Source organism: Trematomus bernacchii, unplaced genomic scaffold, assembly GCF_902827165.1.
Source record: "Trematomus bernacchii unplaced genomic scaffold, fTreBer1.1, whole genome shotgun sequence".
NCBI classification, from domain to species: domain Eukaryota; kingdom Metazoa; phylum Chordata; class Actinopteri; order Perciformes; family Nototheniidae; genus Trematomus; species Trematomus bernacchii.
Window position 1 is genome coordinate 1,344,241 of NW_022987732.1, and position 17,205 is coordinate 1,361,445.

General features: G+C 37.7%; 1 protein-coding gene across 1 annotated transcript; it reads right to left on the minus strand.

Moving 5' to 3' along the window:
* Nucleotides 1–604: 604 nt before the first annotated feature.
* LOC117494745 lies at nucleotides 605–16,527 on the minus strand. Its single transcript, XM_034145693.1, has 17 exons — nucleotides 16,472–16,527; nucleotides 15,869–15,965; nucleotides 14,771–15,056; nucleotides 14,420–14,574; nucleotides 13,926–14,211; nucleotides 13,547–13,694; nucleotides 11,258–11,386; nucleotides 10,264–10,360; nucleotides 9,307–9,592; nucleotides 8,095–8,242; nucleotides 6,249–6,277; nucleotides 4,602–4,668; nucleotides 3,602–3,891; nucleotides 3,240–3,394; nucleotides 2,502–2,781; nucleotides 2,123–2,271; nucleotides 605–612 (listed from the first exon to the last, which is right to left on the minus strand). Exons 2-17 carry the CDS (start codon nucleotides 15,930–15,932, stop codon nucleotides 605–607), a joined length of 2,577 nt encoding a protein of 858 aa, XP_034001584.1. The 5' UTR covers nucleotides 15,933–15,965; nucleotides 16,472–16,527.
* Nucleotides 16,528–17,205: the final 678 nt, after the last annotated feature.

The window sequence follows — 17,205 nt, forward strand, 5'->3', positions numbered from 1 at the left end:
TTGATGGGACTTGTACCTTGTTTAACCAGAGACTCTCCAACAAAAACGTAACCTGACTTGCCAAATATAATGAATATTAACGGATACATTTTCCACTCTACTTTTATTGTGTTAAACTGTCACATTTATAATTAAGAAAATGTGGAAAGCGACCAATTTGGCCTGCAACGGGACATATATTAATATAATAAATGAAATACATTATAGTCAATCGGTTTTAAATGAATCATGTCAGAAAAAAGTATTTACAAAAATCCATGAACTGATCAGACCTTCTCTGGTTTTATCTTCTGCTTTTGATGATGTCACAACACCATTTTCTTTCAATGCCTTTTTCATCATCAATATTATAATCCAGATGCAAATGATTAAGTCAAACTGTGATTTTGTACCTTGTAGGATCAGCATATTAGCAAAAATATACCTTAACTTTACTATTTTATCTCTTATAATCTGACCAGGAAGTACAAATGTATGTTTTGGGGAATTGCATGTTAACATTGTTGCAATGTACGTTCAACTAATGTCATAATGTAACCTCAACATATATGTACACTCCTTATTTACTTACATGTTGCAAGAATAAAACTTTCCATTTACTGGACTATGTGTCTGTGTGAGTTTCAAGCACCCTTAAACCTCAGTAGGTGATAATAATGTTAACATTTAACACATTAATATAACTGTCAACAAATATAACAGTATTGTTTAATGGAATGTATAGCAGTGTATTAAAGTCAATACTTCATTTATTTAAACCAATATCTTTCTTGATTCTTTGTACAGTATGAAAAAAGAGTATTTGCACCTGTGCTGAAGTTCACTGCTGTGAGGAGTCCAGTTCTGTCTCTCACTCTCTGGTCCAGCCTGTCTGCATAACCTGGGCACTTTAAACAAACAGATATGTATGTAAAGAACCATGTGTACAAACAATATAACTTATTCTCTTCTGTTGAACATGTTGGATTGTGTATTGTCCGAGTCAGGGTCCTTTTTATTTTACTGTAACTTTGGAAGTTGTGTTACCAATGCTTACTATTTATTTGATACCAATTTGGTAATGCAATTAATAAAAACAACAAGGTTTGGGTTCGTTCTTCAGATGACTCTGATGTTAACGTGTAAGCTCAATAATGAACTCCAGCTCAACCAACCATATTGTAATATCTAAGTAATCATCTTGAAATATGACATTAATAATTGTAATATACACACATCTTATTGTGAGGTTGATTTCACATACACTACTTCGACATTAGCTTGTCTACATACTTGAGCATAGCCAATTTAAATTAACCTTAGCGATGCATACAGTTCCTACCTACATAATAAAATATCTCTCTAAGTTACAAGGATGACCTTATTTTATCAACCTCAAACAGAAGCCGTTTGTTCTACAGTATTATCCCACTTAACGCTTAACACTTGTCTATTTCGTTTTAACCTTTATATATACAGTCTATGGTTTTAAGTTAACTTGGAGGCTAAGATTAGCATCGTTAGCACCGATGTAGCTACCACTCGCTGACACGCTAACCCAAGCCTTAACATTCATTACGTAGCTGATTGAAATCATAAACACATAAATAAAGTACTCGAATTTCACTTACCGCAAAACGGCATTCATGCACCGTCTGTTTTAACCGCAGAGCGAGTCACAATAGTCCGATATATAAGCATGAAGAACAAACAAACACGGCCGGGGTCAAGTTGTGTTCCCTGGATGAACTGAGCATGGAGAGTCCCTGTAGCTTCACGGAGACGGAGCAGCTAGCAGAGAGACAAGAAGCTAACAGCAGCAGTCACTTGACAGAGCTGTCACTCAATGTGACCACGCCCTAATTTATGCAAAAACTTTAAGACCTAATATAAATAAAAGGGTCATGTTAGAAAACAATTCACTCACAGATTCATAATCATGAAGGTGGAATCTAACTATATACATAATAATATTTATTGCATCCAGGGCTAGAAACGTTTTTTTTCTGCTGTGAAAATGGGCATTTTAACATGGGGGTCTATGGAAATTGCTCCTTTCTGCAGTCATCGCCTATCGGCCAATATATGAACTGCAGTTTATGGCACTTCCGTATTGGCGTCCCGGCTCTTCCCCAGAGTTTGCCGCTTGGTCTGGAGCCGTACACCTCCACTTCACACAGCACCAGGTTAACGGTTTTCCCAGGAATGACGATGTTGACGTAGCGACCGTCCATCCCGTTACACTGAAAGCTTTCAGTGAAACCTGGAGGAATTCTTGAAATCACAGCACACCTTGAAGAAGAAGAAAATACTTTGTTAAAACATAAAAAAATCAGTTTAATAAATGAACTCTAAGAAATCTCTTATTACTATTGTGAGAAATGTAAGATATATGCTACGTTATGCCAAACCTATGTTCAATAATTATAATTGTTTTATCGCGCATAATTAGTTGTTTCAAACATACCCAATGATAATTCTCTATAACTGTACAAATGTTTAGTTAATGGACATTAAAGTACCTGGGATTGCTGTTGCCATTGTTCTCAAGAATATCTCCAATTCGAATCTCAGCTCCAACAAGTTGTAAGTTAACATCTCTGTAGTTGGTTATGTTAACAGAAAATATTTTGTGGGTTTTGCCAAGGTCCAGGCGCCACCAAGGGTTCAATTCGGATCCGGTGTGAGTACAAGAAGCCTGGCTCCAGACGGTGTTTAGATTCCCATCAATAGCATTGCTTGTAATGCCTGTAGAATGCAGCGATGACTGTGTGGCTTTCCCTTGGATTGCCAGGTTCTGTGCTGCACAAAGCACACATTTGAAAATATCAACACTGATAATGGGTTTTCCTTGATGCTTTCTGAAAAACAATGTGGCCCCAATCTGTGTATGTCTTGAAAGTGGATTCCACAAGTATTTGTTTATTCTCCTAACTGCAGTGAAAGTTGTGAGGATGCATGTTTTATATTTAGATCAGCATTGCTAAACTGGAGGGATGAACCAGCAGCTACTAGTGTACATTTATAAATTGTTTTCTTCAACTATCCAGAGTCCAGGAGACTGTTGAGAACTGTTCTTCTCACAATTAACTAATCTAATAAAAGAGAGATTGTCTTTATTACTGTAGTAACAGGAAGTGCCTGAAGTTTTTCAAATGAAAGCAGTTCAAACTCTGGTGAGCTTTATATAAAAAGAGGCAGAGGCATCAACTCGAAAATCAAACCATGTGTGACTTCATCCAAATATATTCAACTCTCACCTGTTGGGGCACGGAACCCGTAGACTTCCACTTTGCAGAGTGTAAGGATCCTTTTTAAACCCGGTAGAACCACAATCACAAAACGTCCCTCCACAAGTCCGGTAAAAGTGATTTTTAAAGACCTGCCAACTGGGATGTGAGGAATTACAGCAGCCCTGAAAAAGAGAAAGAGGAAGCATTGCAGGACATTGTTTTAAAACTGCAGTACTTTAAAAGTATAAACGTATAAAAGAAGAAATTACACATAACCTGCCAGAAGAAGGCAGTATTTCAAACAACAAACGTCACTTGTTTATTTATACGTCTTTGGTGATTATATAGTCCTCTACTATATAAACTATGAAGTATTTAAGATCACTCACACTGGGTTTGCGGCACCATTGTCTTGCAAAGAGTTGCCGATATGAACCTCTGCCCCGTTGAGCCTTTCAGCACAGCAGTCTCCTCTGTTGGTGATGATGATGGAGGTGACGATGTAGGACTCCAGCAGGTCCACTCTCCACCAGGGGTTGGTCTGCTCATCAGTCCTTGTGCACGTTCCAGCAAAGTAGTTGGACTCACGGTTTCCATCAATAGCATTGTAGGCAGCCCCATAGTTATCCCCATGACGGTCTGACTGGGTGGCTTTTCCACGCAAGGCAACATTTTCTGTGAATGAGATAGTTGAAATACACATTAAATGTATATTTGGAAATGTTAGTAAATTAGAAAACCACTTAACCCTTCTTATCTATAGAATTACAGACCGGTTTCTCTTCTTCCATGTCTTTCTAAAACACTTACAGGGTAACTTCTTTGTCTCTACCTTACTATGGGGTCCTCATGGTTCGGTTCTGGGTCCCCTGGTCTTTCATGCTTACAAAGACCAACTCTGTTATGTACTTACAAGGCTTTTTCTACCACAGCTATGCAGATGACAGTCAACTAATTATTTATTTTGTTACACTTGCCCACACAGTGCCTCAAACCGACATGTTCAGGTCCTCTAAACGGCAGCATTTCAGGCTGATGTCTCATTTTGTGAATATGCAAACCTTTTCCTCAGTTTGCTTTTCCAAATTTTCCAAATTGGCAAAATTATTGTTTTGCCCAAAATATGCATTTAAATAGCCTAATCAAGAGACTAAATACAAACCCCTTGCCCGTTGAACTTTACTTTGTACCCAGTTTTAGGAAGTTAAACAACACATTTGTAAAAGTAGGACACACTCAAAATGCACTTAAGACTATGTACTTTAGATCTCTAAAATAGAGCCCTTATTTCTCATTGTTCTTTTATGTAGTACTTGAAGCAGCTTCGGCCAGATCACATTAAAATATAATGTTTTATAACAAAGATATTACATGTAAAGATAGATCCTACTTACGATAGGTGTAAGCTGAGCTCGTCCCCAGCAGGAGAAGCAGAACTGAAATGTGTGTCATTGCTCTGATGGTGACAAACATAAAAGTATTAAAGGAGAGGTGTCATGGCCATTTCCACTGATCATAATTCCATTGTTGAGGTCTACTAAAATAGATTTATACTGTGCATTTTTCCAAACTCACATTGGTTTCTCAAACAGCATCTCTGTAAACTACGTGTATTCACTGAATTTCACTCTCTGCCTTTAACGGCTCGTTGTAGCTCCCAAAGCTCCAGCCCCCACCCTCCCTGTGAGCACAGTGTGCTCTGATTGGTCGGGACGTTGTGAATCACTGCCTGCTCAGCTGCCTGCTCCCTGCACACAGATGTGTGTGTGAGGAAGTCCGTGGATTGGTCAATTTGGACCAATCAGTGGGGGCTTAACGTAACGGCTCCGCGGACGTAACGTAACGGCTCCACGGATTGGTCCATTTCGTTCCGGGTACGGCTTGACATCATGCCGTCCCGGAAGAATCAAATGGACAATGACGTATCTCCAACGAGGCGTTTTGGGGAGGTATTTTCTGTGTTAGAGTTTTACTCGCTGCAGGGTGTACTTTGAGGGTTTTGACTCTGCACACCGTTTAGTTTACATACATACAAACCTTCATAACACACAAGGGGACGGGTAATAACCCGAAAAGCATGACACCTCTCCTTTAATTACATGACTCAATATCAATACATGTGTGAATCCTTAAATGTCAGTGCAGAGTAAGTTCACAAATATGAAACAACCCTTCAAACTACTGTATATATCTAAAAGCATCAGTATTCAGCAACCACATACCTTTTATTCAGAAGAAGACGAGGAGTTGCTCTCTATGTTGTGTTGATGAATGTGATTCGAATAGGACATCACAGGGATATTTATGTGCACATCTTATTGTGACACATGCTGTCGTTTATTGAGGATTGACCATTTATGGCTTTTTTTTGTCCTTGTGTGTAGATAAGGCTTATTATGTGTATCAAGCAGGGATCGGCAACTATTTACAATGTTATATTAATGATAACAGACAGACAGACAGACAGACAGACAGACAGACAGACAGACAGACAGACAGACAGACAGACAGACAGACAGACAGACAGACAGATAGACATATTATTACATTAGTTAATACATAAATATATATACAGAATATAACAGCCAACTGATAAAGTGTGAAGTGTATTACCTTAAGCTTAGTTGAAACAATTGTTTGATGTAGAATGCAATGTGCAATAATATAAATATGCAGGTTTGCATATGTGTCTGTTGATTGTGTATATATCGGATATACATATTTTATACATATTTGTATAATTGTATAATTGTATTTTTGTATTCGGGATTGTTGGGAAACGTTATTCCGATCTCTCACAAACTGAAAGATTGACATTAAAGTTGACTTTGCTTTTATAAGCTACGCCTTATTTTTAAAACATGGCGCAACAGTTTTGTTCACTTGCTGTTTATTGTCAATTCCCCAAAAATATGGTCGTACTTCCTGGTCAGATAAAATAAAACACCAGAGTTAGAAAATATTGATGTTGTTGGTTTGCTGCCAGGTGGATCTCATTGGGCCTAACTTCCCGGCTTGATAAGGTAATGAGTGTACTTGGCATTCTCAGGATGGTTATATTGCTGCTGAAAAGGCATAACAAAACTATTATGTTTGAAACCACATGAGGACAAAGGAAGAATAGGTCAATAAATATACAAAGGAAAACTGGAGAAGCACTGAAAATGTGATGAATTGCTGTCAACAATGATTTACATGAATATTATGAAAACTGATTGACCTCGATGCATTGTGTGTGAGGATTTTGATATTATGCGATTGTGATCCACTTTCATTATAATAAGATAAAGATGATCAATCTGATGGACTTCTGTACACTCTGATCGACATAAATGAATAATTATATGAAATATGATTTACCTTAATGTGTTGGCCAAATTAACACAATATGTTGAGGTGAGATGAAACTGCAGAAAACAACGGAGGGGTCTAGTAAAGTTGTGGAGATACATTTTGACACTTGAAGGATGCACCACCAGCTAGCATTAGCAAATGTTTAAATTGTTTTTGTATAGAAGGATTCAACGCAACATAAAATTAACTGGAATGGTTTCACAAAGTTGTTATTTCTGCAACTCTACACAGAATCTCATTAACATTTTAAATAACTGCCATCTTCTTATGACTTGCCAATTTATATCGTATATGAATATTTCTAAAGATGTTAACAGGCCGGTGAGTCTGACTGTATTTTATGTTGGAGTTAATACACATGTAGCTTTAATAGATGTGTCTTTGCAGAGGAAAGCTCCATTAGGAACAGGAAATGCATGCAATTAGCCGTTTCTTCATTTTAATGAATGCAGTTAAACCACGTGTTGACCATGGCTGTATTGAGATGAATATTTAACTCATCAGTTGAAACTTTGTGTAAATTGGTTGCAAGGAAATGTGTTTAGGGTGTCCAGAAATAACAGAAACAAGGTCATCACAAGCTAGAGTAACTTGTACTTTTTATGCATAAGATATAACTTTAATAATAGTTGTTTTTTATTTATTTCTGCATACATGGAGAAACATGTATTTCAGAGTGTTCATACAGTTTCAGTTGGAAAGAAGCTCTTGCTATCTGTATTGTTATTATGTTGCATTGTTGGAGAAGCCTGTGACATAAGATTTTCAACAACATAATTACTCTGTAGCTATGTCAGTTTGACAATAAAGAACCTTGAACCTTGAACCTTGACCTATTGAGTCAAATGTTACTCAAATCCTTTTTTTTATTCTTCAACACAGGGTTGCACAACCAAATGCAGTTATAGCCATTTATTCTACTTAAGAAAAACAAGACAAAACAGAACACATACAGTAGTTCAGTTTATGCATTTGCATCTGGAGAAATGTAAACTGCAGCAACAAAAACAATTAAGCTATGTAGAATATTTGTATATGCCAGAAGTGTGTTATTTAAAAGACAACAACAAACAAAGTATCGTATTTGCGCCACATCGTTTTATTTCTGCAACTTGTTGAGTACAAAAAAGGAAGATACATATTATACACAGATGCAATAAAAATATAAAAGCATTAAAACGTTTTTAATTGTCCACACTGATTACTGACATGACTCAGTGAAACTGAATGATCTTAATGAATTGTTACATGATTATAGTGTCCCCATTAGGGTCTGACTTGATTGCTTCTCCACACAATGCCATATATCTTATAAATGAGACAGTTGAAATGCACGATAAAAAAGCAGAATGGAAAGACATTATCCTGTTATAGTTCATGTGAGTGGCTCAGGTATACAAAGCTCGAACTCCCATCCACCTGCAGCTAGCAAGTGAAGCTTAAGCTATATCATTGCAACACAAGTCTGAACAAGAGCCTCAGCTGTATCAAAGGTCATTGATACACGTTTTGAACCTATTCAGACCTAATCCAGCCTGGAGCCGTACACCTCCACCTCACAGAGTGTCAGGTACTCGCTTCTTCCAGGAATGACGATGTTGACGTAGCGACCGTCCATCCCGTTACACTGGAAGGTTTCCGTGAAACCTCCAGGGATGCTTGAGATCACAGCACACCTAGCAGAAGGAAAATGGGTTTGTTAACTAATTGATAGATAATTTGAATGAATGAAAACTTTTACGGTACAAATAATTTCATAGAAATGAGTTACTTAAGTATTGCCAAACCAATATCTGGTTGTATTATGGAGCAATTGGTTGTTCAAAACAAAACCAGCAACAGATATTCATCAAACCCAAACTTTAAGCCACAGTAGTAATACAGTTAAAGGACTGTGAACTACCTGGGGTTGTTGTTGCCATTGTTTTCAAGAGAATCTCCAATTCGGATCTCAGCTCCATTAAGTCGTTGTGGGACAGAATCTAGAGTGTTGGTTATGTTAACAGAATTAATTTTGTGGGTTTTGCCGAGGTCCAGGCGCCACCAGGGGTTAAAGTCAGCCTTTGTGCAGGAAGAAGAACCCTGGCCCCAGGCACTTGCACGATTTCCATCAATGGCATTGTAAGCAATGCCCGTTGAATGCAGTGATGACTGTGAGGCTTTTCCTTGGAGTGCCAGGTTCTCTCCTGCAAACAGAACACATTTGCAAACATCAGCATTGACAATTAGTTTTCATGATGCATTTTGCCTTTGTTGTTCATTCAAGTTAATGGAGTTTTAACTCTGGTGTGATGTCAGCTGTATAGACAGATGAGGATAGATAGATGGATAGATGAGGATTTATCACCTGGAAAATAAAGTATTTAGTGGCCTTGTTATCAATTCTCACCAGTTGGAGCACGGTACCCGTACACTTCCACCTCACAGAGTGTAAGGACCCTTCCTGAACCAAGTAGAGCAACCGTCACGTATCGTCCCTCTACAAGTTTGGTAAAAGTCATTTTTAAAGACCTGCCTGCAGTGATATGAGAAATCACACCAACCCTAAAAGAAAGGAAAAGGAGGAAATACATAAAGCTGAAATAACTGCAGTACTAGAAAGGTAGCAACACAGAGTCATACATTATTCTAACACTTTCAAAAGACATTCTTTTAGACAGCGAATGTATCATGATCTGGATGCTGCTAAATTATTTCTTGGGGTGAACCTTGTAATCAAGACATCTGAGCGATCACTCACACTGGGTTTGCCGCACCATTGTCTTTCAAAGAGTTGCCGATGTGAACCTCTGCCCCGTTGAGCCTTTCTGCACAGCAGTCTCCTCTGTTGGTGATGATGATGGAGGTGACGATGTAGGACTCCAGCAGGTCCACTCTCCACCAGGGGTTGGTCTGCGCATTAGTAGCGGTGCATGAACCAGCAAGATAGTTAGAATCACGGTTTCCATCAATAGCGTTGTCTGCATCTCCAGGATGGTTTTGATTACGCAGTGACTGGCTTGCTTTTCCACGCAAGGCCACATTTCCTGTAAATCAGACATTTAAAATAAATAAATAAATATTTGGTAGATGGAAAAAAAAAATGTAATCAATGAACCTGAAAACAATAATGTTGGCCACTTGAGGGCAGCCAACACAAATTGTGAACACAGCATTGACATATCACCTCCTTTTGAGTTCATTGAGTAAAGTTGTTTGCAATCAGTCACTAATTTACACATAAATATCATCCCATTCAACAGCACTGGATATTTTATTGACACGATGTCGTGAAAAAATCCACAACACACACACGTTTTGATTGGTCAATTGTTGTCTGATAGAGCTTTTCAACAATAATATTTCTTTATGCCTCCATGAAAAATCTGTAATCTACAAACATGCATTTTCTTTTTCAAACAATTACCTTATATACAAAGGTGTCAGTTCTCTGCTGTATATTTCCTCTGGAGACTTCAGGTTTCCTTATCACATTAGTAGGCATACTGCACCATGTTTGTCTCCAAAGTAGTTGTGATGTCGCAAAATCATCTCATACTTGCAGGATTTACAATCTGAGGTTCTTTTCTGATTGTAAAAACAGCCTTCTAGAGTCAAACTCTGCACACAAGTCATCACACTGAAGCCCAAACATCCAAGTGGTGTCACAAATTGGCACCAAACAAAGACACCATAGATAAAGACAGATCCTACTTACGGTAGGTGTAAGCCGAACACGTGCCCAGCAGGAGCAGCAGAGGCAGAACTGAACTGTGCGTCATTGCTCTTGATGAGACACACGATAGAGTCAACTCCTGAAGAAATGAACATTGTCATCATTATTACTTTATGCAATTCATCTCAGACCTACAACAGTCATGTTCCAGAAGTTAACTATAAGTATAGGAATAACTGGTGATAAATGGGATTATTATATGTATTTTAGCACAGAGTAAACAACCCTCAGAACTGTATATCTAAAATAGTACTGTCAATTAATTCAATAATTTAATAGCGTCAATCACAATAATAATCTGATTAATTATGATTAATCACAACTAAATAAATGCTAGTATTTCCTTGTCTTCTGGGGAGAGATAATATACATAGGTGGTGTTGTAGTAAAGAAATGGATAGCAAATGATAAGAGAAATCAGAGGGTTTTTTTTACTTTATTATAACATCTTAGCTTAGTTTTAAAGATTATTGAATTATTCGCACACTGATAAAACTGAAACGTTGACTTTAATTAAATGTATTATGTAAACAAATCTCACATAGCTTTATTAGGTTTAAAGCAATAATATCAAGTTTAAATAAAAAACATTAGGTTCAACTTAATATTATTGCGTTCAACTAACCTAATACAGCAATGTGAAATTAGTTGACATTAACACAAGTCAACGTTTCAGTTTTTTCAGGTCATGATGTCTGGAAATGTTCCCATAGCTAAAGCCTAAACAAAGTCGCTGTGATTGCCCTCTGTATGATGTGCGCTACACATTTGCTCGTATGGTCGTATTCTTGCTGCTGTTATCATGTTGTGAGCAATATCCTGCTCCTGTGCAACTGCAGGGAAACTGGACAGCTTTGTTGCCTCTTCAATGCAAGGTAATTCAAGTTAAAAACCGTGTTCAAACGTGGTAATGCTAACGCGTTAAAGTTGACCGCCCAATTTTTAAAAGCATCATTATTCAACTAAAACAACTTACCTTGACTTGCAAAATAAACTCGGAGGAAGACGAGGGGACAGGGAGCCGCTGTTTATGCAGTGCAGATGGATATGATTTCATGTGGACCACACAGTGATATTTATGTGCACATCTTATCATGGTACATGTTGTTATTCATTGATGATTTACCCACAGATTATCTTGTCCTTGTGGGCAGATAAAGCTCATTTGGATTAAGAAATGAAACACTTTATTGCTAAGTCAACAGATACTTCTCATTCAAATATAAAAGCATCCAGTTATAAAACAGGGCACAGGTCAACACTAGTCAAAATAATCAACATAAATAATATAATATGGCAGCTAATTGAGAAAGTGTACTAAGTCAACTATAGAGCTAAATCCTTAAGTGATTAACCTGATGCTTAAATACAATTATCTTCCCAAAATTCAGAGAGACATGAGAGCTAAGTACGAATCATTTTGTATGCGTTGTGTACAATTGTGTCCAGCTTCTTTTTCTCCCTGCCCAGGCAGTATTGTGTCAGAATAGAAAAGGTTAGCATGAATACAATCACCTGTTTATAGACCTGAATAATCCCCTTCCTCAATAAACCTACACTTCTTTGCATGCCTCACTAAAAACAATCTCTAGTGATCTTTGTTTGCAGATGAAGATGGTGCTGTGAACTTTAAAAAAGAGGAGATTGTGTGAAACAGCTCCACCTGCTGGCCTTAAACAGACAGGTGACAGGGAAACATCTGCATCTAGTATCAGCAAAAGCAAGAGAGCCGTGCAAAAGTTCAATCCAGACATTGCTTAACAGACTCATATAATGTCTCTTGTTTTTGTTGTGAGCTCGCGGTTTACTCTAAGTTCCCAGATAAAACTGGTTGTACTTCCTGGTCAGATAAACAAAGATGCCACACACTGCCAAGTGGATCATTTAAGTCACAACTTCCTGGTTTGATTAGATGATGTGTGTACTTTGCATTCTCAGGAACATATGGTTGCTGCTGAAAAGTTAAAAAAAAGTAAAAACAACTAGAGAAGCGATCAAAATGTGATGGACTTATGTGCACATTGATTGGCATGGATGAATATAATTATATGTAAACGTATTGACCTTAATGTATTGGCTGATTTAAGATGAGCTCTATGCCAACTAACTGACTTGGTCACTCTTACATGCAATGCCACATTTTCTATAAATGAAACAGTTTAAACTGCATTGAAGATGCACTTTGCAACTTGAAGGATGTAGCTTGGCTTTGGTATACATTCATGCAGAAATATGTGTTTCAGGGTATGCACACAGTTTATTTTAAGTGCAAATTATTCGATTATTACATTACATGTCACTTGTTAGACGTTTTATCCAAAGCGACTTACATGCATTCAGTACTATGGGCAATCCCCACAGGAGCAATTTGGGGTGAAGCGTCTTAGGGACACAACGACATGCTGACTGCAGTGGGATTGAACCAGTGCTCCCCTGATCCGAGGATCAATGCACTACCCCACTGAGCCACACCCTCCAGATGTTGCTAACATAACTGACGCTTTTTACTAATTTAGTCAAATGTTATTCAAAGATCAGTTATTTTCATTCTGTTACACAACATTTCCAACATAATGTAGTTGTAGTTCATTAATTCTAATAAGAAAGACGCATTACGCATTATACACACGAACAATACAAATATAAGAGCATAAAGAAATATTTAGATTTCTGTTCACTGATAATGATGGCCATTAATAATTAGAAATGATTGACCTTAATGCAATGTTGATTATAATGTCCCTTGATTTATTTTCCACGCAATGCCACATGTTGTATAAATTAGACAGTTGAAATACACATTAAAAAGTAGAGTGAAAAACATTAACCCTTTATTGTTCCTCATATTTAGCAAGATACATATTAAACACACATACAAATCAAATATAAAAGCATTTAAAAAGTTGTTAATTTTTCACACTGATTACTGACATGACTCAGGGAAACTGAATGATCTTAATGAATTGTTACATGATTGTGTTGAATGTCCCCTTTAGGGTGTGCCTTGATTGCTTGATTGATGAATGAGACAGTTGAAATGCACGATAAAAAAGCAGAATGGAAAAACCTGATCCTGTTATAGTTCATGTTGGTTGGCAGGTCACATTACTTTTTGTGTTGGAGTGGCTCAGGTATACAAAGCTCGAACTCCCATCCATCTGCAGCTAGCAAGTGAAGCTTAAGCTATCATTGCAACACAAGTCTGAACAAGAGCATCAGCTGTATCAAAGGTCATTGATACACGTTTTGAACCTATTCAGACCTAATCCAGCCTGGAGCCGTACACCTCCACCTCACAGAGTGTCAGGTACTCGCTTCTTCCAGGAATGACGATGTTGACGTAGCGACCGTCCATCCCGTTACACTGGAAGGTTTCCGTGAAACCTCCAGGGATGCTTGAGATCACAGCACACCTAGCAGAAGAAGACATTTGTTTATTAACTAATTTAAAGATCATTTGAATGAATGAAAACGTTTACGGTACAAATCATTTCATAGAAATTAGTTACTTAAGTATTGCCAAATCAATATATTGTTGTATTATGCAGTTAACATTGGTTGTTCAAAACAAAACCAGCAACAGATATTCATCAAACCCAAACTTTAAGCCACAGTAGTAATACAGTTAAAGGACTGTGAACTACCTGGGGTTGTTGTTGCCATTGTTTTCAAGAGAATCTCCAATTCGGATCTCAGCTCCATTAAGTCGTTGTGGGACAGAATCTAGAGTGTTGGTTATGTTAACAGAATTAATTTTGTGGGTTTTGCCGAGGTCCAGACGCCACCAGGGGTTAAAGTCAGCCTTTGTGTGGGTACAAGAACCCTGGCCCCAGGCACTTGCACGATTTCCATCAATGGCATTATAAGCTATGCCTTGAAAAGAAGTAGGTGATGACTGTGAGGCTTTTCCTTGGAGTGCCAGGTTCTCTCCTGCAAACAGAACACATTTGCAAACATCAGCATTGACAATTAGTTTTCATGATGCTTTACATTTAGTCTTTGTTGTTCATTCAAGTTAATGGAGTTTTAACTCTGGTGTGATTGCAGCTGTATAGACAGATGAGGATAGATAGATGGATAGATGAGGATTTATCACTCCGATAATAAAGTATTAAGTGGCTTTGTTATCAATTCTCACCAGTTGGAGCACGGTACCCGTACACTTCCACCTCACAGAGTATAACGGATTTCCCTGAACCAGGTACAACCACCGTCACGTATCGTCCCTCTACAAGTTTGGTCAAAGTCATTTTTAAAGACCTGCCTGCAGGGATATGAGAAATCACACCAACCCTAAAAGAAAGGAAAAGGAAGAAATACATAAAGCTGAAATAACTGCAGTACTAGAAAGGTAGCAACACAGAGTCATACATTATTCTAACACTTTCTAGAGACATTCTTTTAGACAGCGAATTTATCACGATCTGGATGCTGCTAAATTATTTCTTGGCGTGAACCTTGTAATCAAGACATCTGAGCGATCACTCACACTGGGTTTGCCGCGCCATTGTCTTGCAAAGAGTTGCCGATGTGAACCTCTGCCCCGTTGAGCCCTTCTGCACAACAGTCTGCTCTGTTGGTGATGATGATGGAGGTGACGATGTAGGACTCCAGCAGGTCCACTCTCCACCAGGGGTTGGTCATCGCAGTAGTAGCGCTGCATGATCCATGATAATAGTTAGATTCACGGCTTCCATCAATAGCTTTGTCTGCATCTCCATAATGGTCTGGATGACGCCCTGACTGGCTTGCTTTTCCACGCAAGGCCACATTTTCTGTGAATGAGACATTTAAAATAAATAAATATTTGGTGGATGGAAAAAAAAAAATGTAATCAACAAACCTGAATTTTTTTTATTTTGGCCACTTTGGCCACACAACATTGACATATCACCTCCTTTTGAGTTCATTGGGTACATTTTTTTGCAATCAGTCGCTAATTTACATATAAATAGCATCCCATTCAACAGCACTGGATATTTTATTGACACTATGTCGTGAAAAAATCCTCCTCAGACAAGTTTTGATTGGTCAAATGTTGTCTGATAGAGCTTTTCAACAATAATATTTCTTTAAGCCTCCATGAAAAATCTGTAATGTACAAACGTGCATTTTCTTTTTCAAACAATTGCCTTATTTACCAAGGGGTCAGTTCTCTGCTGTATGTTTCCTCTGGAGACTTCAGGTTTCCTTATCACATTAGTATACATACTGCACCATGTTTGTCTCCAAAGTAGTTGTGATGTCGCAAAATCATCTCTGCAGGATTTACAATCTGAGGTTATTTTCTGATTGTAAAAACAGCCTTCTCGAGTCAAACTCTGCACACAAGTCATCACACTGAAGCCCAAACATCCAAGTGGTGTAACAAATTGCAAACCACATAAGAAGAAGAAGAAGATTCCATTTATTGTCATTACGTAGTACAGGTTCTATGTAACAAAATGGTTTCTCTGCATTTGACCCATCCTAGTGTTAGGAGCAGTGGGCTGCCATTATGTACGGCGATGTTAACCTCACCTTAACATGTTAACCATTTCAGTGTTTTATAACAAAGACACCATAGATAAAGCCAGATCCTACTTACGGTAGGTGTAAGCCGAACACGTGCCCAGCAGGAGCAGCAGAGGCAGAACTGAACTGTGCGTCATTGCTCTTGATGAGACACACGATAGAGTCAACTCCTGAAGAAATGAACATTGTCATCATTATTACTTTATGCAATTCATCTCAGACCTACAACAGTCATGTTCCAGAAGTTAACTATAAGTATAGGAATAACTGGTGATAAATGGGATCATTATATGCATTTTAGCACAGAGTAAACAACCCTCAGAACTATCTAAAATAGTGCTGTCAATTCAATAATTTAATAGCGTCAATCACAATAATAATCTGATTAATCACAACTAAATAAATGCTAGTATTTCCTTGTCTTCTGGGGAGAGATAATATACATAGAGGTGTTGTAGTAAAGAGATGCATAACAAACGAGAAAGAGAATTTTTTTGTAATCTTTATAACATTTTAGCTTAGTTTTAAAGATTAATGAATTATTTGCACACTGAAAAACTGAAACGTTGACTTTATTTAAATATATTATGTAAACAAATCTCACATAGCTGTATTAGGGTTAAAGCAATAATATCAAGTTTATTAAAAGCATCATTATTCAACTAAAACAACTTACCTTGACTTGCAAAATAAACTCGGAGGAAGACGAGGAGCCGCTGATTATGCAGAGCCGATGGATATGATTTAATGTGGAGCACACAGTGATATTTATGTGCACATCATATCATGGTACATGTTGTTATTCATTGATGATTTACCCACAGATTACCTTGTCCTTGTGGGCAGATAAAGCTCATTTGAATTAAGAAATGAAACACTTTATTGCCAAGTCAACAGATACTTCTCATTCAAATATAAAAGCATCCAGTTATAAAACAGGGCACAGGTCAACACTAGTCAAAATAATCAACATAAATAATATAATATGGCAGCTAATTGAGAAAGTGTACTAAGTCAACTATAGAGCTAAATCCTTAAGTGATTAACCTGATGCTTAAATACAATTATCTTCCCAAAATCCAGAGAGAAATGAGAGCTAAGTACGAATCATTTTGTATGCTTTGTGTACAATTGTGTCCAACTTCTTTTTCTCCCTGCCCAGGCAGTATTGTGTCAGAATACAAAAGGTTAGTATGAATACAATCACCTGTTTATAGACCTGAATAATCCCCTTCCTCAATAAGCCTACACTTCTTTGCATGCCTCACTAAAAACAATCTCTAGTGATCTTTGTTTGAAGATGAAGATGGTGCTGTGAACTTTAAAAAAGAGGAGATTGTGTGAAACAGCTCCACCTGCTGGCCTTAAACAGACAGGTGACAGGGAAACATCTGGAGGAAGAGTCTAGTA